The 24532-nt window shown below is 46.7% G+C and overlaps 1 protein-coding gene across 1 annotated transcript in view; it reads left to right on the top strand.

Moving 5' to 3' along the window:
• Positions 1-8225: 8225 nt before the first annotated feature.
• Positions 8226-24532, top strand: part of LOC117881624 (cytochrome P450 4B1-like) — a 42807-nt gene continuing 26500 nt past the window's right edge. The window contains exons 1-4 of the mRNA XM_034779122.1: positions 8226-8496; positions 14425-14569; positions 17788-17832; positions 20097-20224. Coding sequence (XP_034635013.1) covers positions 8287-8496; positions 14425-14569; positions 17788-17832; positions 20097-20224 — 528 coding nt within the window. The 5' untranslated portion in view covers positions 8226-8286. The remainder of the gene's footprint in view (positions 8497-14424; positions 14570-17787; positions 17833-20096; positions 20225-24532) is intronic.

Raw genomic sequence — 24532 nt, 5'->3', positions numbered from 1 at the left:
TGGGCCCACTGCTGAATACCTGTGTCTCTCCCCTGGCCTCCTGGCCAGAGAGCAGACTGCAGCCAGCATGGCAGGGCTTTAAAGGGGGTTTTACCCCTGCCCTGAGAAAATCCCTGCCCAAAGGTGTCTCATGAGGTGGAGGGTGATCCTGGGATCTGCTGAAGCAGAGAGTTCTTTGGGAGGCAGTTAAGGAAGGAAGAGGACAGGTGGTTCACGCACAACAAGGATCTGCCTATACAGAGACAGCAGAATCCTGGGCATTCTGCCTCCCTTCCAAAGCCCTTCTGGACAGCCTGATTTATTTCTCTGCTCGAGCCAGACCTCCCCTTTCACTGTGTGAGTTCAGCTGAGCATAAAGCTAGAATTTTGGCATAGCCAATATGCTGGGTAAGGTTTTTATTGATAATTGTAGTGTGGGAATGCACAGGTACTAATTACTCCACCCCTTATATCAAAGTTGATACTGCTTCAAGGAAATAATAATGAATGCAATGAGAAGTTTATTTTAAGTCATCCTAATCGGCCAGGTGAGGGGAAGTCCCAAACTCTTACACAATTTGGTTGCATAAAAAATGATCCAGGGTGTGATATGGAGGTATTGTTTTCACAGCAACTTCTGCTACCAAAAAACGGGGAAGAAAAGAGTCTGACTTCTAAAGGAGTTGCAATGATTAAAGGACCAGCAGTGATGCAATATTTTCAGATACAGATTACCGGGACTGACTTTCACTAGTAGTTGTCAATCAAGGCTGAGCCAGTGTGCAATGAGCCAATATCTGTAATATTCCTTGGTCCTTATGAAGGAGACGTAAACAAAGTTGAGGTACTGGTTCTGTATTAGCGGAAAGATCATCCCCGAGTCTCTGTGCCATTCTCAACCTCCTTGTGTTGACCCAGACTAGACAGAGCCAACCCTCAACATGGCTCTCTCAGAGAGATATCGTTTCATCTCCCGGTTCCAAATAAAGATGAATGTTAGACACAACCGTATATATGCAAATACAAGCCCCTAATAACTCACTAACAATTTTCAATTAGTCTTTGAGGTGTGCTGCTCAGTCTTGTGAATCTGGTGTTATCCTTTCATGTGTGGTGTTCAGTACCACCTGTGTGCACCCATTCAGTGGACTCCTCTGTTGCTGACACAGAGTGCCCGAGGAAAGCAACAGTGGGGTTCGTTGCCCGGTGTGCTTTGCGCCAATGAACACACCAGGGTGAAGAAGCAATCAAAGTTTATTTGAGATCTCAAAGCGGTGCAAGGAAACAGGCACATCTCAGATCAAGCACACTGAGTTTTCCCTTTTTATTCTTTTTGCAGCTAAGCTCTTCCCTCTTCACCCCTCCCCCACCATTCCCCCCTCCACGCCTACCTTCTGTAGTAGTCATGTTAAAAAGGTAGGAATTACATTTAAGCAGTTAAATCATCTTGGCGGCTATAAGTCTAGCTCGTTAGTAACTTTCCTTTAAACCGTTATCTTGTCCTTTTCCCCTTTGATTTATTATCTCCCCTTCAGCCAGAAACATGCAGGCCTCATTATTACCGCTTGGTACCGGTATGAGCGGGGGGTTGCAACTGATAACTGCCTGCTACAAATTCCATTTTGCACCTGCTTTTGAGGTCGATTAGAGTTTAAACATGGAAGGAGTTTGGTTCATTTAGGTCTAGAGCAGGAAGGCTTCTTCGACACTCGTGGTCTTCCACCCTCCTGAGTTACCTAGGGTTATGCCTAGTGAAACCAACACCTCCATGGCCCTTGCTGGTTCCATTTCTGCAGATTTGGACTCTGCCTCCCGTGCTGTCTCATTTCTTGTCTCCTTGCCCTCCCTTCATCCAGGGGTTGCTTGGAGGCGTTTCCTATTCCATCTGTATGTCAGTTTCCTCAGGAGTGACAATGCTCCAGGTCAGCCTGATTGACACGGCAGACAGGCTAATGACGGAGTCAGGGGGTCAGAAAGGTCCCATCCTCTGTGTGAGCTGGAATCGCCCTGAGTCACACAGACAGAGTGGGGCTGAGCTAAGGAGAGAGAAGACCCTGTGCTGGGAGCAGAGCTGCAGCCACAGACCCAGAGACACAGCCCAGGAGAGAGCAGACCCTGTGCTGGGAGCAGGGCTGTAGCCACAGAGCCAGAGGGGCTAGAGAAGCAGCCCGAGGGGCTGGAGGCAGAGCAGCAGCGTCAGTGCTGAGGCCAAGTGGAGCTGGAGCTAGAACAATGGAGCTGGGGCTGAAGCTGGAGCAGTCTAGAGCTGGGTGTGGTGAGCAACTGGGGCCAGCCAAGGGGGACCCTGGGCAAAGGGCCCAGCGCAGAAAGACACCCCCAGTCCAGGGTTCTTGCAGGCCAGACTGGGAGGGGGATCTTAACCCGATGGGGGGCTGATGCTGGGAAGAAGGGTCCCACCACGCAAAGCCTGGAGGTGTGTGGCCACCGCCAGAGCAAGTGTCCAACCCGCAGCATCTCTGCAGCACAGCCGGGGCTTGAGAAGGAGCCTGGGACCTACAAGGAACAGACTGTGAACTGCCCGGACGTTCCAGAGACACTGTTTGTGATGTTCCCTGCCACAGAGCAGGGGGATGTGTTTCCTTCAACCTTTCCTATGTTTCCTTATTCTTTTTAAAATTAATTGCTGATTAAATAAATTGTATTTGCTGTAAATTGTATGTAATGATCAGTGAGTCAGAGAAGTGTCCAGAGCAGAGAGAGTACCCCGGAGTGGGGACATCTTAGCCCCTGTCCTAAGTGGCCACAGCAAGGTTGAGGGTCGAGCCCCCCAGGAATCCTGAGCCCAGCCTTGTTGGGGTTACGAGGACTCTGCCAGACAGAAGGGAGGAAGGGGAGTCCTCGAGGTCAGGCAGACCTCTGGGTAAAGGGAGTGGGAGCGAGGACTCAGATCCTTGCGCTAGCCCATTTCACTGGGGTAGTGCAGAAGCCAAGAAAGTTCCCCACAATAGCAGGACCATTCCCTCGCTTACATATTGAACAAAACCTCTGCTGGTGACAACCCATGTGTAAGGGGGCATGACTCATTTCCCACAGAAAATGCACGGATTCGAGTGGTTGTGCTTTCACTGTATCCTTTTATTTTAAGTATTCTCCACCATTTCCATAACAATCCCTATGCAACAGTCTGAATACAGCACCACCACAATTTTTTGGCCTTCTCCCCAGGACCTCAGGGGAACAGAGGTCTCTCTCCTTTGAGGCCTCCCTTTAACTGGTCTCAACTAGCCTTAATCTCCTCTCTTTCCCCCTGGCACTTCCTTCCTGCTTTTTTGTCAGCCTTGGATTGATGGGGTAAGTGGCTCCTGATCCCACCAAGCCAACCTGATTGTCTAATTACTGCTGCCAGTTTTCTCAAGGGGAGCTAATTAACTTCTGAGTGATCAGAGCACAGACTCGCCTGTTCGCTCCCTGCACTCTGTCCCACCACGCTTTAAGGGGGCAGCAATTTTAAGTAAGAGTTAGACTCCTCCTTCACTGTGATTAATTGGCAGCCCTCGTTTACAGCTTTGTTTGTTAGCAAATTGTCTGAACTCACATCCATCAAACTGTGGACCATTATTTGACACACCCACTGCCGGTATACCGTGTCTAACAAAAAAGAACTTCATGTGCATAATAACATGTTTTGCAGTAGTGTTTTCTAGCAATGCTATTTTTGGAAACTGCAATAAATAATCCCAAACCAGTGCACAGTTTCTTCTAGCGTATGTGAACAAATCAATGCCCACTTTTACCACAGAACTAAACTCTCCGGAGTAAATATTATGGGCTCCTTTACTTGACTGGGTCTGTATTTCTATCATGTTTCACAAGCTGTAATGGTTTCTTCTATGTCCACATCTAGGTACCAGATGGAGGATAGTTAATATAATGCCTATTTTTAAAAAAGGCTCCAGAGGTGATCCTGGCAATTACAGGTGGTAAGCCTAACTTCAGTACTTGGCCGATTCATTGAAACTATAGTAAAGAACAGAATTATCAGACACATAGATGAACACGATTGTTGGGGAAGAGTAAACATGGTTTTTCTAAAGGGAAATCATGCCTCACCAATCTATTAGAATTCTTTGAGCGAGTCAACAAGCATGTGGACAAGGGTGATCCAGTGGGTATAGTGTTCTTAGATTTTCAGAAAGCCTTTGACAAGGTCCCTCACCAAAGGCTCTTAAGCAAAGTAAGCTGCCACGGGATAAGAAGTAAGATCCTCTCCTGGACTGGTAACTGGTTAAAAGATAGTATCAGAGGTGTAGCCGTGTTAGTCTGAATCTGTAAAAAGCCACTGAAGAAGTGAGGTTCTTACCCACGAAAGCTTATGCTCCCAATACTTCTGTTAGTCTTAAAGGTGCCACAGGACCCTCTGTTGCTTTTTACTGGTTAAAAGATAGGAAGCAAAGAGTAGGAATAAATGGTCAGTTTTCAGAATGGAAAGTGGTAAATAGGGGTGTCCCCCAGGGGTCTGTACTGGGCCCAGTCCTATTCAACATATTCAAAAATGATCTGGAAAAAGGGGTAAACAGTGAGGTGGCAAAATTTGCAGATGATACAAAACTACTCAAGATGTTTAAGTCCAAAGCAGACTATGAAGAGTTACAGAGGGATCTCACAAAACTGGGTGACTGGGCAACAAAATGGCAGATGAAATTCAATGTTGAGAAATGCAAAGCAATGCACATTGGAAAACATAATCCCAACTATACATATTAAATAATGAGGTCTAAATAAGCTGTTGCCACTCAAGAAAGAGATCTTGGAGTCATTATGGATAGTTCTCTGAAAACATCTATTCAATGTGCTGTGGCAGTTAAAAAAGTGAACAGAATGTTGGGAATCATTAGGAAAGGGATAGATAATTATAAGACAGAAAATATCATAAAGTCTCTATATAAATACATGGTATGCCCACACCTTGAATACTGCATGCAGATCTGGTCACCCCACCACAGAAAAGATATATTGGAATTAGAAAAGTTTCAGAAAAGGGCAACAAAAATGATTAGGGGCATGGAATAGCTTCCATATGAGGAGAGATTAATAAGACTGGGACTTTTCGGCTTGGAAAAGAGATGAATAAGGGGGGATATGATAGAGGTCTATAAAATCATGACTGGTGTGGAGAAGGTGAATAAGGAAGTCTTTAGCAGCAGGTTTAAAACAAACAAAAGGAAGTATTTCTTCACACAATGCACAGTCAACCTGTGGAACTGTTTCCAGGGGATGTTGTGAAGACCAAGATTATACCAGGATTCAAAAAAGAATAGATAAATTCATGGAGCATAAGTCCATTAATGGCTATTAGCCAGGATGGACAGGGATGCAAAACCATGCTCTGAAGTGTCCCTAACCTCTGTTTGCCAACAGCTGGGAATGGGCAACAGGGGATGGATCACTTGATGATTCCCTGTTCTGTTCATTCCCTCTGAAGCACCTAACATTGGCCACTGTTGGAAGTCAGGATACTGGGCTAGATGGACCATTGGTTTGACCCAGTATGGCTGTTCTTACATTTACATTCATTTGAGGGCAGCATAAAATATCTCTAGCCCTCCATTTACATTTTCCCATTCCCAGTTGTCCTTCATGTATCCAATTTAGCATGTCTGTCGGTAATGCTTTTGGAACAATTAGCTAGGGTAGGCAAGCCTGCGGCCCGGAACTTGGGCGTAGCGCTCTGGGACTAGGGGTGCAGCGGCCATGATGCCTCGGTGCTGGTGGCATTGGGTAGCTGGGGCCACGGTGCCCGGCGCTCCAGGGTTGGGGGTACTGGGGCCATGGTGCCCCGGTGCTGGTGGCACTGCGTTGCTGGGGCCACAGTTCCTGGCACTGCAGGGCTAGGGGAACTCAGGCAGGCTGGCCAGGACTGGGGCCAGCGGCTGCAGTGGGGGGCTCGGGGCTCCGCTGGTGGAGAGGGGGCAGACGGGGTGGGACCTCCGGCAGAAGAGACGGGGCCAGGCGCTAACCTCCCCGAATGGGTGGCTCACACGCTGTCCATGGCCACTAGGTCATGGTTATAATTTTGGGAGGTGCTGAGATGTGCACAGTGATGGATGTGGTTTAAAAAGACGGGTGGATAGAAATTACTATTATTAAAACTGTTTATTAATTATTATTATTACTGAGGATGTGCCTAGGAGCCCCATGACCTCACCGTGTTAGCTGCTGTTCAAGCACAGGCCAAGGGTACGTCTATACTACCCGCCGGATCGACGGGTAGTGTTCGATGTATTGGGGATCGATTTATCGCGTCTCATGTAGTCGCCTGTAATCCACCTCGGCAGGAGGAGTAACCGGAGTCGACAGGGGAGCCAAGGCAGTCGACTTGCTGCCATGAGGACGGCCAGGTAAGTCAAATAGCATAGTTGAAGTTGCATATCTTAGTTTGAAACCCCGCAGTGTAGCCCAGGTCTAAGACAACGTGCCCTGACCCCAAATAAAAATAAACATTAATAACAACACTGCTCTCTTATGACGATTGTCCCCAGTGTCCATTCAATGATGAAGATCATCCCAGCCGCCCGATCAAAATTGCCAGAATCTTGCTGTGCCAGCTCCCTCCCCAGTCTCTGCATTTATGTGCAAGGAATTTAATATGTTAACCTACCGGGAAACCTCCACCTCTTATTTTAGAACAACTCCATCTCCTGCCTTATGCTGTGTATTGGAAGTATTAGCCAAATCAACTGAGTTAGGGGAAAAGCACTTCGCCTAAAGCCCACCGAACAAGCCTTGCTAAGTCTCCGTCTAGCAGGTGGGCATCCATTTTACTTGTGTGGAGATGGTGCAGTCCAAACAGGCTCTGAGTGCAGGTGTTACTCCAATGAGCTTTGATTCCAAAATGATGCCTGTTACACTATTGGATGGTTCCCAACATCAACATTCAGATATTTTCTCTAATGCTCAACTCTAGCAAGCTCTCTGGGATGATCATCCACACAGAAATAGAAAGAATTCTCAGACTAAGGTCATGTCTACACTAGAGAGCTTACAGTGGCACAGCTGGACTGATACAGCGGCGTCGCTGTAAGATTGCTCATGTAGCCGCTCTGTGCCGATGGGAGAGAGCTCTCCCCTTGACATAATAAAACCACTGACATAGTGCTGTGCACACGAGCACTTATGCTGGCAAACCTTATGTTGCTCAGAGGTGGTTTTTGTCAGCGTAAGTGGAAGTGTAGACATGGCCTAAATCAGACCTATGGTCCATCTAGTCCAGTATCTCATCTCCAACTGTGGATAGGACCAGATGGTTCAGATGAGAGGGTAAGAAACCCAGGAGCAGGCAGATGTAGGATAACATGCTTCATGCATTAACCTTCTCTTAAGGTTTCAGAGTGGTAGCCGTGTTAGTCTGTATCAGCAAAAAGAACGAGGAGTACTTGTGGCACCTTAGAGACTAACAAGTTTATTTGGGCATAAGCTTTTGTGGGCTAAAATCCACTTCTTCAGATGCTAGCAGTGGAAAATACAGTAGGAAGATATATATACACAGAGAACATGAAAAATGGGTGTTGCCATACCCACTCTAAGGAGACTAATCAATTAAGGTGGGCTATTATCAGCAGGAGAAAAAAACGTTTGTAGTGATAATCAGGATGGCCCATTTCCAACAGTTGACAAGAAGGTGTGAGGAACAGTAGGGGAAAAATTAGCATGAGGAAATAGTTTTTACTTTGTGTAATGACCCATCCACTCCCAGTCTTTATTCAAGTCTAATTTAATGGTATCCAGTTTGCAAATTAATTCCAATTCTGCAGTTTCTCGTTGGAGTCTGTTTTTAAAGTTTTTTTGTTGGAGAATTGTGACTTTTAGGTCTGTAATTGAGTGACCAGGGAGGTTGAAGTGTTCTCTTGAGTGATTCTTGATTATATCAAATTCCGGTTGGCTAGTGACACGTATGCCTGGGTGGGCTATCATTGGTAGAGATAGGATGTCTCATAACTTGCTATAACAGCATTTACTTTGGCATCTGGGAGGCAGCAAAACAACACCAGCCCCAAGAGTCCCAGCCCAGGCTTCTTATTGTGGAGTCATAAATTAAAGAACCTAAATCCATGAAGCATTGTAATTTTGAGCAGAGCAATACCTAAGGTGTTGCAATTCTAAGCGGGGCAACACCTAAACACATTCCTTCTGGTCCTTCCCTCCCCCCGGTAAAGTTGGCATCAGATCAACTGCTTGTGTGACTCTACCTCTTTGGATATCATTGGATCAGTCTGCTAGCTGGAACACTTATAAAGAGTAACTGGATGGTGCATTTGCTGGTGGGGAGAAGACATACACAGCAGGAAGATGACTTGTGTGGTGGTGAGACTGATAACCGCTATTTGGTGCTGGCTGCATAAGGATGTCTCTCGAATCTTTTACCTGCCCATTGTGCTTTGTCTGACCTACATGGTGTCGAAAGCAATCAAGCTGTATCAGTGGAGAAGGGAGCTGAATAAAGCACTGAAGAGTTTTCCGGGCCCTCCAGTCCACTGGCTTTTTGGCAACGTCCATGAGGTAGGGAAAGAGGTGGTGGTGAAGACTTAAAGCTCAAATCAAAAAACCAAAAGCAGCTTCCTTCTATAGATAGACAGCCTTCCTAGTGGTTAGAACACAGGTCTGGGAGCCAGGACCGCCTGAGGTATAATCCAAGCTCTAATATAAAGTTGCTATCTAGAATGGAGGGGTGGGGAAGTCACTTAACCTCTTGCCTACTCATGGTAAAGGAGGAATAATAATGTTTACATTGATCACCGGATATTGACTGGATAAACTGATAACTGTACAATGCTCCAAAGACATTTATGCTCTATAAATGCTGAAGTATTAGGGTTATATGGTTATGGATTTTTAAAAAGTTACCCCAGGAGTTTGAAAGGGTTATAAATTCTCGTGTTTCGAGACATATGACAACCAGTAGCTAAGGAGGGCTTGAAAAGAACCATTTGTGTGGGCAAGTTATTCCATAACTGTTTTTGGCAGGGTATCTTGTACCATCTTCTAAATCTGATAGTACTGGCCACTGTTGGAGACAAGATACTGGACTAGATGGACCCATTGATCTGATGTATTATGGCAATGACAGTGCTCATATGAAGTAAAAGAGAAATAGAGAAACAACTGCACCTTCCTGGCCTCTATGCTAATATCATTCAGGTCTATGTTTCATGCATAACATTGTGTAGTAAATACATTATACAGTGTGTGCTTTCCATTTAAGTAGCCACAGAAGAAACAATCAGATGGGGCAAGAGGGATTTGAGACAGGGAAACTCTGGTTAAACTTTCAGTAGAAAATAATCTATAAATAAATAAATAACCTTGCTCATTTTGTATGCTTCCTATTCAGTAATTTCTTTGCAGATACATAAGGTCCAAATCTATGCTTGTGTTCTTAGCTTACAGACACTGAAGGTCAGATATTTACTGAAGTCAATAGGGTTATTCATGTGAGTAAGTGTGAGACTACTAATGTGAGTAACGAATGCATAATTTAGTCCCCAAGAAATTAGCCACTTTGGAGGTTGTATTATCAGTGGCACTGAGTTGACAGAAAGGTGGCATCACATCACCTTTCTGCAGCTCTCCTTCCCTAATCCTGGGGACAGCAGGGGACTGTTTCAGACTCTGGTGTAATTTAGAGCAGCCTTGGGGCTGCTCTGTAATATGCCTGGCTGTCTGAGCCATCTAAGAGCCATCCACCAGCCAAGGATTCCTGGAGAGCAGTGTATTCCAGTCACCCCCTTACTGACCCCAGCACACCCTCTATCCCAGGGGGTCAGAAGCATGTGGCATAAAGGTGTCTATGACAGCCTCTGAGATCCAGGGATCCCCAGCTGCCTACTTATATCAGCATTCTACCCCCTCTTACCACCAGAGTGGAGCACAGGGGATAAGGTAAGGGATAGGGGACTTGCTTTGTGTGAAGCCTCCTACAAAAATGCAATAGTAAACATAGTATTTTGTCCTTCTTCCCACAAATCTCTGGCCTGGCAATCCTAATCAAGCAGCGTGGAGTGTGTTGCAATAGAGTGAAAATGCTAGGGCTAGATCCCTTGAATACACCAGGGCTTATAAAAAGAAAACTCAGCAAGTTCTTTGCCATTTTGCACTGCCGCTTCTGCTAACTCACTTGACCGTGTGTAGGAAGGACTCGACGTGGGGGGCTTGAACTGATACAAAGAGAACTGCGGAAATGACTCACTCCTGAATTGTGGGCCATTTCTTCAGCTGGAATATTGTGTTACACAAGTGAGTTAGTTACACTGAATGACAACCGAGTAGCCAGTTTCCTTGCCAGGGTGGTGTACAACAGCTCAAACAACAAAAACTGAGCATCTGTCCCTCAGTAAGAGATCCTGCTTAGATCAAATAGATTGACACCACCCTGTGGTTTCAGTTGTTGCTTTACATTTTGTTTCTTTTTATTTCACACTAGGATCTAGTCCTTCATACCCTGGAGCAGGGGTTGCCATCTTGGTTAAAGGTTCCTGGCAGTTGGTTGGATCCAAATGAGGGCCCTCTCAGTCAGTTTAAGCTGACACTTCTATACAGTTTGTGGGGCCTTTGTTTCCCAGCTATCCTGAAACAAGTAAAACCAGTTACTTCACCTTTGCCCGGGGGGGAAGCTTCAAAGGCCAGGTAACTGCATAACCAGCATTAGGATTTGGCATTAATAACCCCTTAGTGTGTTTGGATTCCAAAAGAATCTCAGCCAGAAAGCCGGGAACACACAAACACGTATAAAACGTATTGATACAAAGGCCTATGAATGTTCGATAGACCCCCCGTCTCACACATCTCAATATAAGTCTTTTGAAGTGCCAGTAGAAAGTTGGCAACCTTAACTCACACAGGCCTGGTAAGGGGGGGGTCAGGCACTTGGGACTAGCCTGGGTAGGGTCAGGCTAGCGGCCTGGTGCAGCGCTGGGTCTGGCCTGAGGCTGGGAGGGCCAGCCGGGGGCTGGCGGAGCTGGTAGCTTGGCCTGACACTGGGCGGGTGGGGGCAGCAAGTGCGGCTGGAGCAGATGGTCTAGGATTTCTCTGGTTGTGGGGCCTCAGGAGGCAGGGGCAGGGCCTGTGGGCTAGCCTCATGAGGAGAAGGGATTTGAGCATGGATTGTCCATTTCTCAGGTGAGTGCCCCTAACATCTAGGTTATACAGTCACTCTCACTATCTCTTTGGCCCAATGCATATTTAATTCTATAGCCACACAGAGGAACAGCTTCAATGGGAGAGATGGAGAGACTCCACATCAGAACATCCTAGAGTCCAGTGCTTAGGGCCCTCACCTGGGAAGGAGGGAAACCCTTGTTGAAATGCCTTCTCCTCATCTGGGAGAGGGGGGGATTGAACCACAGTCCCCCACATCCTGAGGGAGTTTCCTAACCACGGGGTTACAGGTTATAAGGGAAGCTTCCTCCTCTCTCCCCCTGCCACAGGGCATTTTCTGTAGAATTAGGTGTGGAACAACACCATTCTTGGAAGAAGTAGCGTAGGCCTGTGACTCTAGGAAAGATTCACAGAAATACATGCCTCCCTCCAGCCTAGATTGAGGGGCCTAACTCCCTGAGAGATGTGGGGTTTAGGATGCACCCGTCTCCTTGCCATCTGATATTGGGGCTTAGAATACACCCCTCTCCTTCGCATCTGATATTGGCTGACTACGGTGGTTCCCTGCCTAGCATGGTGGCTTTTGTGGATCCCATTCTTAGGGGCTGTCTCTCCCTATGCATCGGAGGGAGCCTGGTCACCTAACTCAGCTTTTGTGGATTTCGCTGGGTGGCTAGGGGTTTAAGAGTTAGGTGTTGCACCACTCAACCTTGCAATGCCTACGTTTTCTTTGTGGATATGGGCCTTAGTGTCTCTCTGGCTAGAGCTGGTCAGGATTTTGAAATGTTGACGCAAACACATGAGATAACCACAGTAACATTTTAAATTAAAAAAAAAAAATCGTGTCCAGCTTCCAATCATTGCTATAGCTGCTTGGGAAATTTTGAAAAAATCAATGAAAAAACAGGGGGAATAACGTCAAAGCTTTTTACCTGTCCCCTGTCGACCTTGCTTTCCTGTCACCTCTAAATCTAAGGGCAGGTCCACACTAAAACGTTAGGCCGATCCAGTTACATCATTTAGGGTTGTGAAAAATTCACACCCCTGAGCAACATAGTTAATACAACCTGATCCATGGTGTAGACAGTGCTAAGCCAACGGAAGAATTCTTCTATCAACCGAGCTACCGCCTCTTAGGGAAGTGGATTCACTACAGTGACGTGGTTTTTGTAGTCTGGAATTGGGAAGGCATTTTAGCACATACTTAAGTTTCAGTAACCTGGAAGTTTTCTGAATTCAGGGCCCTAGATATGATGAAGTTTAAATTATTTTCCTTATTTTTCTGTGTCTGACAAAACCAAAATACACGCTTATGGACAAGCAACCTTTCCCTTTTGGGAGATTTGTTTCAGTTTATCAAGCAGGGTGGTATGGAGTATCTCTATTACGACACCTATGATCAACAGTGTAGGGGCCTCAGAAATCACAGTAGCCGCCCAAGTTAAAAGTCAGCGGAAAAATACAACTGAGTAAAAATGGGTGGTAATGGGGGGACTTGGCATAGGCACATATCAGACACGTAACTTTTGTCTTCTCTTTGTCATGAATAGAGCTGGCTGAAAATTTTCAGATGGAACATGGATCTATTACAAAATCTGATTCATCAAAATCTAAACATCTCATAGACATATCGATTTTGACTATTTTTTGTCTAGGAAAAAAAATCAAAATGAAGCATTTGTTTCAAAACAGCTTTTTTGTTTTGAATTTTTAAAAATATTTTATTTGTATATACACCTCTACCCCAATATAACGTGACCCGATATAACACGAATTCGGATATAACGCAGTAAAGCAGTGCTCTGGGGGGGGCAGGGCTGCACACTCCGGTGGATCAAATCAAATTCGATATAACGCAGTTTCACCTATAACACGGCAAGATTTTTTGGCTCCCGAGGACAGCGTTATATAGGGGTAGAGGTGTATTTACATTTTATTTTTATATTATTTTATAAAATAATGTAAATGTGTAATGTGGGGGTCCATTGAAATTTTCCATTTCAATAAAATCAAAACGGTATGTTTCGGTATTGATTTTTTGATTTTATATTTTTACATTTTAGTTGATGCTTATGTTGTGTTGTTCTATTTTACATTTTATTTTTATATTATTTTATAAAATAATGTAAATGTGTAAAAATAAAATGTAAAATAGAACAACACAACATAAGCATCAACTAAAATGTAAAAATATAAAATCAAAAAATCAATACCGAAACATACCGTTTTGATTTTATTGAAATGGAAAATTTCAATGGACCCCCAAATAACTCTTTCCCCCCCCCCCCCCACAAACATTTCATTTCACAGGAGACTTGGAAATTCAGTGTTTCATTCTGATTCTGAACAAAGATGAATTTTGAATTCACAGATTTTCCCACAAAACAGAATTGCAGGTTCCCAACCAGCACAGGTCATTCATTACTAGTATTTAGTAATCTAGATATTCACTGATTCTTATAGCACCATAAAAGCACACGGTGCTGTAGAATAATAATTCCTGCGCCGTGAAAACTAATGATTTTCCTCACCGACTTTTAAGGACGCAGGATCAAATCCTATGGCATAAGCTGACGCAACAGAGACCAAGCAGAGCTGAGTTTGACCCTTGTAGCAATAACACCTTCTGGAGTAGGTGGCACTTCAGAAGTTTTAAGAAAGAAAGAGGAGGATGGTACATAAGGAACATTAGCTGGGTGCTCGTGCCAAGAATGCAGGCATGGCAGAAGAGAAGGCACAGAATCAGGAGTGAGCGGTGGAGCCTAACGGAGCTATCAGGGCAGAGGTGTGGATGAAGTGTAAGAAGCACAAGACAGTGTGGGAGGAGACTTTTAAAAAAGGAGAGAAACTAAGCAAATTCCCACCCTCAACCAAAGTCAATGTGGTTGAAAGTCAGTGTTCTTTGAAAATATCCTGTGACAAAATTTCCAGCCATGTTCTACCCATGATATCACTTGTGTATAAGTGACACCAGATGCCTGCTAGAACTTGTTTTCTTTCCCTTTGGAAGGTTTGAAGTGAGACTTTGTGGGTGGAAGATGAAGCATCTTAATACTGGAGTGTAGTAGGGAAGGAAGGTGTGTGTACTGTGCTTGCTTAAATGTTTGTTCATCTCACTTTCATAGCAATGGATTATTAAATAATGGAATTCACTGATTCTTATAGCACCATAACAAGCATGGTCAGATGGATCACAGACTTTAGAATTTGCACTGTGATAGTTATCCATTCTTCTGACACTGGACAGGTTGTCTTGAACTCTACAGGAGAGAGATTTTTGGCAAACGCCTGACTTATTGCTTCTGTCCTCTTTTCCCTCCATCATTGTTGCAGTTCACTGGAAGAGGGAAGGATCTGGACAAGGTATTGGAATGGAGTAAAAAGTACGCACGTGCCTTCCCCGTGTGGTTTGGGAAATTTGTAGTGTTTGTGACCCTCAACGATGCTGATTACGCTAAGGCTGTATGTGCCAGGGGAGGTAAGAGGTGGTGCATTTTGCCTCTGAATGAGAACAACACACTTGTTATCAAAGTCCTCCAAGGTGTGATTCTGCTCTGAGGCCTGCCAGGAATTGAGTAAGCAAGTGTAACCTCAGCCCTGATGTATGGCTGCAGTCTTCTGCCTTTTCTCCTTGGGGTTATGGACTAAGTTCCCTCTAAGCTGTGCGGCCGCGCAGCAGCCCATCAAGGGCTGCGCAGGCGCTCAGGGATGTGACAGAGAAAGATGCCCTTCCCCCAGCCCTGGAGCTGCCGCAACAGGGAGAGACACATCTCCTCCCCAGCCCAGGTGCTGCTGTGGGGAGAGAGGGCTGGGGGGAGTCCTCTCTCCCCACCGCAACCCCAGGGCAGCCTGCACCCCAAGCCCCTCATCCCCAGCATCACCCCAGAGCCCGCACCAACAGGCGTAACCCTGACCTCCCACACCCCAACCCTCTGCCCCAGTCCTGATCCTCCTCCCATACTCTGAACCCCCTCATTCCTGATCCCACCCAAGAGCCCACACCCTGAGCCAGAGCCCTCACCGCCCCCCCGTCCGTACCCCAACCCTCTGCCCCAGCCCTGAGCCCCCTCCCATACTCCGAACCCTTCGGCCCCACCCCCACCACACATCACCTCCATATTGAGGCACATAACACAATTCGTTCTGCACACGCATGGGAAAAATTAGAGGGAACATTTGTTATGGGTCTTGAGTTCACCTATAAGGGTGCCTGATGCCTCCACCCAACGAAACCCCTCCTAGTGCAGAGAACACAGAGAGCTTGTCTCTTAAGAATATATTTCACACACAATATCATAAAGAGGAGTGTCAATTAGAGCACACACAAAAATAAAATAGCTATCACAATTCCCAGGTAATAAAACAGTAACTGTTGATTAGGTATGGGGAGCTGAGGCTAAGGGACAAAGGAAAAAGGGATCAGGATAATAAAAGATAAAAACAACAAGACATAAACTCCACACCTTCCAACGTGTCTAGCCACTAAAAGCCACTCTTTGAGCCCAGCACCTGCCTAGGTAAATAGTAATTTAAGGCTCATCCTTTGATTGGTGTTGCAACACTGAAGTTGGTGGCTGGCTTAAAACAAAACAGCAAAATAAATAAATAAGGATGTTCTTATGAAGTATCCACCCCAAGGATGGCCAGATCATCCTTGTTGCTCTCTGGTCTGGATTCCAGTGTGCGGGTAGGTTGGCTCCTGGTAGCCTGACTCTGCACATTACTGAGTGTCCCAAAAATCCCGTAAAATCCTCCCTTGGATAGGAATGTGGAGGGCTGAAAGGTCCTCCCAGGCTGTAAAAAGCAATAAAAAGTCCTGTGGCACCTTATAGACTAACACCCATATTGGATCATAAGCTTTTGTGGGTGAATACCCACTTCGTCAGATGTATTCACTCACGAAAGCTTATGCTCCAATACGTCTGTTAGTCTATAAGGTGCCACAGGACTCTCTGTTGCTTTTTACAGATCCAGACTAACACGGCTACCCCTCCGATACTTGACTCCCTAGCTGCGATGCTTCTCTCCCTGCTACACTCCAAACACAGCCAAAAAAATGAAAGTAAAACCAAACACGCCGTCTCGGAGTTCTGCCTTATTATGACTGGTTCTGGTAGTGTTGCTAGCCAGTCTGTCTCCTCTGCCACCAATTGCTGCTGTGATTCAGGGGCAAGTCCACTAGATGGTCAGTGTAGCATTTCAGAAACACCCTCTCCAATGGAGTTACACTAGGAGAGTTAGGAGAGGTAACAGGTGGGGATGGATGATTTTATGTATGTGTTTATAGAGGGCTGAGCAGTGAGGCGGCAAAAATGGCAAATTACACAGTTATAGAAAAGTGGTTTTTTTGCACACTTGGACACTTGCATGCTGCACCTGTACCCGCAGTGCATGTCTATTTTCTATAGGGCTACATAAAAAGAACACAGTAGCTAGGATCATCATATTTAGCATCTCCAGAGACAATAAACCATTCTGAACTGTGATGGGAGAGAAGGTTGCGGGGGACGAGGTGTCACAGTGTTAGTACAAATGGCCTTTTATTTTAACGATATAGGCTGGTCCTGTACAATGTTCCCAGTCAGCTCTAGACGTACAGGATCCTTGGTCATTGTAGTCCTGTGTCTCTTCTTCATGCAGAGACTTCACATTGTGCTGAGTTATTTATTACATGCCGTCCCCCATTATTTTAATACCCCAGAGACAAAGCACAGAGGGGGAGCAACATTCCCTTCTATATGTACGGAACGATACAGGTTACAGTTCAAGTACCTCTGTCCTCTCTTCTGAATGAACCCCCTTTCAGGTGGCTTCAAGCCTTCACCTCTAGGGCAGAATCCTGTGATTCTCCCACTCTTAGACCAGGGTACTAGTCTGTAGCACCCTGTGTACAAACTGCTTATCCCAACAGATCCTACTGGACTTGGGACCTACAGTTCTTCCCTCTGAGATCTAGTGGCCAGCAGTGAATAGAAGATTCAAAACAGCCTTCTTAACCAAAGTATTGTGTAGTCCTAACAGTAGGAACACAGTATGACAAGGGAAAAGGTTTCTAAAACAACAAAAGGCCTACAAGTAGGTTCATCTTACCTTCCTTGCCTTGGTAGGCACTCTAGGCAGCCTAAGGTCTGGGGGGCAGTTTCTCCCCTTTAACCATCAGCTAAACCCATCTCCCCCTTCCTAGGCTGATTCAGCCCTGGGGAATGGAGATAGCATATCACCACCGTTACGAGTCCCAGGTGTGTGTTAGTGAGCTCTTATGCGGACTACTGTCTGTCTTCCTGGGTCATTTCCCTGAACAAAGCTCAGACAAACATATGGCGCCCATAGTATTCGAAGGGCTTGTCTAGATGGTGAGTTAGCACTTGGCAAGCTGGGCTGTAAATCTACAGCGCGTTAGCGTGCTGCACACTAACTAAACTGAAAACGGTTCTTAGTGCAGAGCAGGTCAATATGTGCAAGGGAACTTTTAGCACACGGTTGCATCATTCAGAGGGACCGTTAGTGCACGGCATGCTAGGAACACCTTAGCGTACTGCACACTAGCTCGCCATCTGGACAAACCCATAGATTACAGGCAACTCCACAGCCATCACAATAGGTCTGTAGACAGGCTGTCTAGGGATATGATCAATCAGTGTGGACCAAACCACTAACACAAAGCTGTTTTTCTCTCTCCCAATCACGATTTTGCAGACCCCAAGGATAATATTTTCTATCACTACGTGCTCCCATGGATTGGTAAGTATATTCTTGCTTTTAGCCATCAATAATGATATGGAGAAGCTACTCCACCAGCTGACGATCAGCCCTTGTGTTTCCATGATTGCCAAGCAAGGCTGTTTCAGATTGTTTCAATACACAGAACGTCCCGGGGCAACTTCATCCCCAATCCATGATTCTAAAGTAGTGCCTAAGGCAGGGCCAACCAAATGTGGGGCCCCATTGTGCTGGCCCTATACAAACAGAGCGTGAGAAGGGATGAAGCTGTTCAAATGAGTGGAATTACATGTCCAAATTTGGCTCTTCCTGCTTTTGCTGTACTGCCTCAATGATTTGTTCAGCAGCTGTCTGAAGTGTTTATGTTGTCTGTGATTTTAAAGACTTGCATTCTTGAATTCATTTCCATTTGAAAAGCTACAGGGTGTATTAAACATTAAAACTATTTCGACGGAGCTGAGGAGCTGATTCACTGCAGCAGTTTCCTCTCTAGTGACAGTCACTCTGGCCCAGAGGCGATCTGCCTCTTCTTGCCACTCAGCCTGCTAGCCAGGTCATGGTTTGGTCACACCCCTCCTGGGGTGACAGGTACGTCTTCCACTACCCACTGGATTGGCGGGTAGTAATCGATCTATCGGGGATCGATTTATCGCGTCTCGTCTAGACGCAATAAATCGATCCCCGAACGCGCTCCCCATTGATTCCGGAACGCCACCAGAGCGAGAGGCGGTAGCGGAATCGATGGGGGAGCCACGGCCATCGATCCCGTGCCGTGAGGACCCGAGGTAAATTGATCTAAGATACGTCGACTTCAGCTACGCTATTCACGTAGCTGAAGTTGCATATCTAGATCGATCCCCCTCTCTAGTGTAGACCAGCCCAATGAATTGAAGTCCTTACATCTGGTCCTCGGTCCCAAATCTCAGCCTCAATGTCCACTCCCTATACTCCTTTCCGAGGGCCTTAAATCATCCTGATCCCCTTATGTGAGGGGCTTCAAGCCACCTTCCCAGTGGCTAGTAGGGGAACCCAGATCCACCATCTACACTGGGTTCCAGGCCGGGAACCCTGGGATAAGCAGCCAAGATCTGCTCCCTCAGACACCGTGCTGCTGCCTCCCTGGACTCCTTCCTGCCTTCAGTCCCTTCTTCAGTTTTTTGTAACAATCAGCTCCTCCCAGGGTTTCTCCCCAAGAGGCCAAGTTCTTGCCCTTGTATCAGGCTCAACCACAGAAGCCTGCTCCAGTCGTGTATCTTACCCCCACCCTCCACCCACAGGCTTTGTCCTCACCCTGAAGGAATCTTCTTGCTCCCCTCAGGTCTCTCCGTTCTCTATTACGAAGAGGGTGACTGCAGTCTTACAATAGGCTAATGGTACCAGGCGAAAGCCTGTAATAGGGTAGTGATGGGCAAACCCAGTTACCTTTCCACCTTGGAAATAAATATTGACGTAAAATGAGATTTTGTAAGATATTTACCTTGAAACTAGCAAACAGGATAAAATGTAATGAGTGGGGGTGAGGGTGGGGGAGAGACGCGGAGGTTTGGTTTGGAGACACATTCAGATGCTGCTTATCTGAACCTCTTGCACTGAAAAAAGTCAGGCTGGAGATTTTGCAAGCAGAAACTACCTCATTAGATTCTGGTACTTTCTTCCGGTTGAGCCAGAAATACCAGGTGCGCAGCATTCCCTAAACTTGAATTGCGTAGCTAGTAATACTAGTTGATCGTGGACCCAAATTACTCGAGGCTAAGGCATTGATACAGAAATGATCAGATTGGTTGACAGGCTGAATTTTTTAATTTGGAACTTTTTTCCATGAGAAAAAGGCTTTTCTTAAATGAAAATGTGGATATATATGTGGGTTTTCTTCAAATTTTCTGAATTTTTGACAATGCCCCCAAACCAAAAGCATTTCATTTTTCAAAACTGGAAACCTACTCCTTTTGTAATTGTCGGGGTTTTGGTTGTCTCCCTCCTTTTCTTTCAGTTTTTTTCTGCATGCCCCTCTTTTCACTAAAAAAAAAACAAAGAGGGGAAATGGGGAAAAACACTAAATCTCCAAAAAACAAAGAAAGGTTTTGGAAAAGCAAACATTTTCCCGTTATGTTTCCATTGTTTCTTCAAAATAAATCAAAAGATTTTGAATATTTTTGCAAGGAATTTAGAAAAAACTAAATTATTCCTCCCCCCGCCCCCCCAAAAAACATACTTACCACTTTTCTGAGCAGCTTCCTTCTCTAGTGACTGAAATCATCTGATCTTTGTTGCCTGTGTTTCTCCAGGGAAAGGATTACTGACGTTACAAGGACGAAAGTGGTTCCAGCATCGTAAACTGCTGACTCCTGGGTTTCACTATGGGGTTTTGAAACCTTATGTGTCATTGATCACCAAGTCTACACAAGTGATGCTGGTAGGAACTATTGCTATTGTCATCATCTATACTTGGTTCTTTTCCAACTTTTATGCTAAAGGCAAAGCTTCTCTTGCCGTTTCTTCGCTGTTCTCTTGGATTCTCTGCCTGCATGATGTACTATTTGAAGGACATATGGGGTGATTCATTGCTGTCTTGAGGGCTATGACATAATTAACACGTTACCAAATCAGAATTCTCCACTCACTCACAATGGTGGTAACATTTTACATCCTCTTTGCACTCTCTTTGAACAAGTATAAATCACTAGAGAGCTAATATAGCGAGCCCTACATCCTCCTCCCAACACACACTCTTTAAACCCCAGCATGGAGGTGGGGGTGACCAGAGGGGGTTTTCCAGAGAGCATCTGTGCTCCAGCAGTCCCCTGCTGCTAGTGTAGTTCCCTGGGACATGTTGCAGTTGAAAGCAAGTTAGAGCAGCCCTGAGTCTATAGGTCAAACCAGACCCAGGATCAGGGGAGTGCACTGGCTCCATGCTGCAGATGAATGTGAACCCCCCTCGCAGGCCCCTTCCAATGTACTCTGGGGGAAAATTCCCTCCCAACTCCAAATCTGTCCATCAATATGGCCCAAGAGAGAGTCAAACCAGCCAGGCATCTTGAAAGAGGATTCTCTGTACCACCTCAGAGCACTGGTCCACCTTGTCCAATGTCCTGTCCCAAGCGGTGGCCAATCTCTGACGTTTCAGAGAAATGTGGGAAAACCCCTCAGTATTCATCTAGCCAATTGTGCACCAGGAAAAATATTCCTTCCTTACCCCAGCAGGCAAATGACTGAAGCCCTGAAGCATCCGATTTGATTACAGTCATTCTCTTAATACAGAGATGCAAGTGTTATGAGCATGTTGAGGGCAATGCAGGCGATCCTGTTCTCCCCATGGCCAGTGAAGAAAGGAGATGAACGGGGGACCCAAAGATTCACAGATCCCAAAGCCAGAAGGGACTGCTACGAACATCCATTTGACCCCATTGCACACACAGGTTCCAAGTGATGGCAAGTCCACACCCAACACGGATAAGCTGTTCCAGTGTTTAGGAAATCACCTAGCTTCAATTTTCAGCTCCCGGTACTTGTTACGCCTTCATCAGCAAAGCTGAAGAGCCCCACACCATCAGATATCTTTCCCACGCATAAGTACCGATTCACAGCGTTAAGTCGCCTCTCAGCCTTCTCTTGGGTAAGCTGAGTAGGCTGAGCTCCTTAGGTCTCCCATTGGAAAGCTTGTTTTCCAGCACCCAGGTCATTGTTGTGGCCGTTATTTTGAACTGTTTGATTAATACCTGAGTTTTTTATTCTCACTCTTCCCTTTCTGTCTGCTCGCCTTTGCCTTAGTTTTCCCGTTTCCCCTGATGAATAACTTTTTCCTGCCTTCTTCCGTATAAATGTGCCCTCTGCCCTCCTCCATTTTTTCCTCTTCCCCCTTCCATTCTCCCCCAATTCACTTCCATTGGGCCCTACATTCTCCTCTTGTCAGGAGGCCAGCGGGGGTCCAACGTGCCGCTTGGCTTCAGGGCAGCAGTGCCCCGGCAGTGGGAATCTCAGGGTATGTCTACACTACGAAATTAGTTCAAATTTATAGAAGCCGGTTTTATAGAGATCGGTTGTATACAGCTGATTGTGTGTGTCCCCACATAAAATGCTCTAAGTGCTCTAGTCGGCAGACCGCGTCCACAGTACCGAGGCTAGCGTCGACTTCCGGAGCATTGCACTATGGGTAGCTATCCCACAGCTATCCCACAGTTCCCGCAGTCTCCGCCGCCCATTGGAATTCTGGGTTGAGATCCCAATGCCCGGATGATGCAAAACAGTGTCGCGGGCGGTTCTGGGTACATGTCATCAGGCCCCTCCCGCTCCGTGATAGCAACGGCAGACAATAGATTCGCGCCTTTTTACCTGGGTTACCTGTGCAGACAACATACCACGGCAAGCATGGAGCCCGCTCAGCTCACCGTCACCATATGTCATCTGGGTGCCGGCAGACGTGGGACTGCATTGCTACACAGCAGCAGCAGCTAACTGCCTTTTGGCGGTAGACGGTGCAGTAGACTGGTAGCCTTCATCGGCGATGTGGGTGCTGGCAGCTGTGGGGCTGGCAGCTGTGGGGCTGGCAGCCGTAGGGCTGCATTGCACCAGCCTCTTGCCTTTTGGCAGTAGATGGTGTATTACGACTGGTAACCGTCCTATTACAAGTTGGATCATTGCACATTAGCAGAATCTTCCCTGAGCAGCAGATTGTGCAATAGGCCTGAAGGCCATCGTAATACACTAACTGCCAAGCGCCCTGTATTTGCTGCCAAGCACCCAGAAAGATGCCGAGGGCTATCAGTCATGCTGCACCGTCGTCTTAAGATGTAAAAAATAGATTTGCTCTGTATTCATTTGCTTCCCCCTCCCTCCGTCAAATCAACGGCCTGCTAAACCCAGGGTTTTCAGTTTAATCTTTGGGGGGACCATTCTGTGTGACAGTTGTTTGTGTTTCTCCCTGATGCACAGCCACCGTTCTTAATTTTAATTCCCTGTACCTGTACGCCATGTCATCACTCGGCCCGTCCTCCCTCCTGCCCTCCTTCCCCTAGTCCGTCAGATACTAGTTTCGCGCCTTTTTTCAGACCAGACGCCATAGCTAGCACTGGGATCATGGAGCCCGCTCAGATCACCGCGGCAATTATGAGCACTATGAACACCACGCGCATTGTCCTGGAGTATATGCAGAGCCAGGACATGCCAAGGCGAAACTCAGACCAGCCGAGGAGGCGATTGCAGCGCGGCGAAGAGAGTGATGAGGAAATTAACATGGACATAGACCTCTCACAAGGCACAGGCCCCAGCAATGTGGAAATCATGGTGTCACTGGGGCAGGTTCATGCCGTGGAACGCCGATTCTGGGCCCGGGAAACAAGCACAGACTGGTGGGACCGCATCGTGCTGCAGGTGTGGGACGATTCCCAGTGGCTGCGAAACTTTCGCATGCGTAAGGGCACTTTCATGGAACTTTGTGACTTGCTTTCCCCTGCCCTGAAACGCCAGGATACCAGGATGAGAGCAGCCCTCACAGTTGAGAAGCGAGTGGCGATAGCCCTGTGGAAGCTTGCAACGCCAGACAGCTACCGGTCAGTCGGGAATCAATTTGGAGTGGGCAAATCTACGGTGGGGGCTGCTGTGATCCAAGTTGCCAGGGCAATGAAAGACCTGGTGATATCAAGGGTAGTGACTCTGGGCAACATGCAGGCAATAGTGGATGGTTTTGCTGAAATGGGATTCCCAAACTGTGGTGGGGCCATAGACGGAACCCATATCCCTATCTTGGCACCGGAGCACCAAGCCACCGAGTACATAAACCGCAAGGGGTACTTTTCAATGCTGCTGCAAGCCCTGGTGGATCACAAGGGACGTTTCACCAACATCAACGTGGGATGGCCGGGAAAGGTACATGATGCTCGCGTCTTCAGGAACTCTGGTCTGTTTCGAAAGCTGGAGGAAGGGACTTTCTTCCCGGACCAGAAAGTAACCATTGGGGATGTTGAAATGCCTATCGTGATCCTTGGGGACCCAGCCTACCCCTTAATGCCATGGCTCATGAAGCCATACACAGGCAACCTGGACAGGAATCAGGACCTGTTCAACTACAGGCTGAGCAAGTGCCGAATGGTGGTGGAATGTGCATTTGGACGTTTAAAAGCGCGCTGGCGCAGCTTACTGACTCGCTCAGACCTCAGCGAAAAGAATATCCCCATTGTTACTGCTGCTTGCTGTGCGCTCCACAATATCTGTGAGAGTAAGGGGGAGACCTTTATGGCGGGGTGGGAGGTTGAGATTACGCGCAGCCAGACACCAGGGCGGTTAGAGGAGCACAGCAGGGCGCGGTGCGCATCAGAGAAGCTTTGAAAACGAGTTTTGTGACTGGCCAGGCTACTGTGTGAAACTTCTGTTTGTTTCTCCTTGATGAACCCTCCAACCCCCCCCCCCGACCCGGTTCACTCTACTTCCCTGTAAATCAACCACCCCACCCCACCCTCCCCTCCCCAATTCGAGCACCGCTTGCAGAGGCAATAAAGTCATTGTTTTTTCACATTCATGCATTCTTTATTAATTCCTCACAGAAGTAGGGGGATAATTGCCAAGGTAGCCTGGGATGGGTGGGGGAGGAGGGATGGAAAAGGACACACTGCATTTTAAAACTTTAACTCTTATTGAAGGCCAGCCTTCTGATGCTTGGGCGATCATCTGGGGTGGAGTGACTGGGTGGCCGGAGGCCCCCCCACCGTGTTCTTGGGCATCTGGGTGA

The sequence above is a fragment of the Trachemys scripta genome, chromosome 8, assembly GCF_013100865.1.
Source record: "Trachemys scripta elegans isolate TJP31775 chromosome 8, CAS_Tse_1.0, whole genome shotgun sequence".
In the NCBI taxonomy this organism is placed as follows: domain Eukaryota; kingdom Metazoa; phylum Chordata; order Testudines; family Emydidae; genus Trachemys; species Trachemys scripta.
Note: the sequence above shows the minus strand (reverse complement) of the source record. Positions and strands in the feature narration are given on the sequence as shown.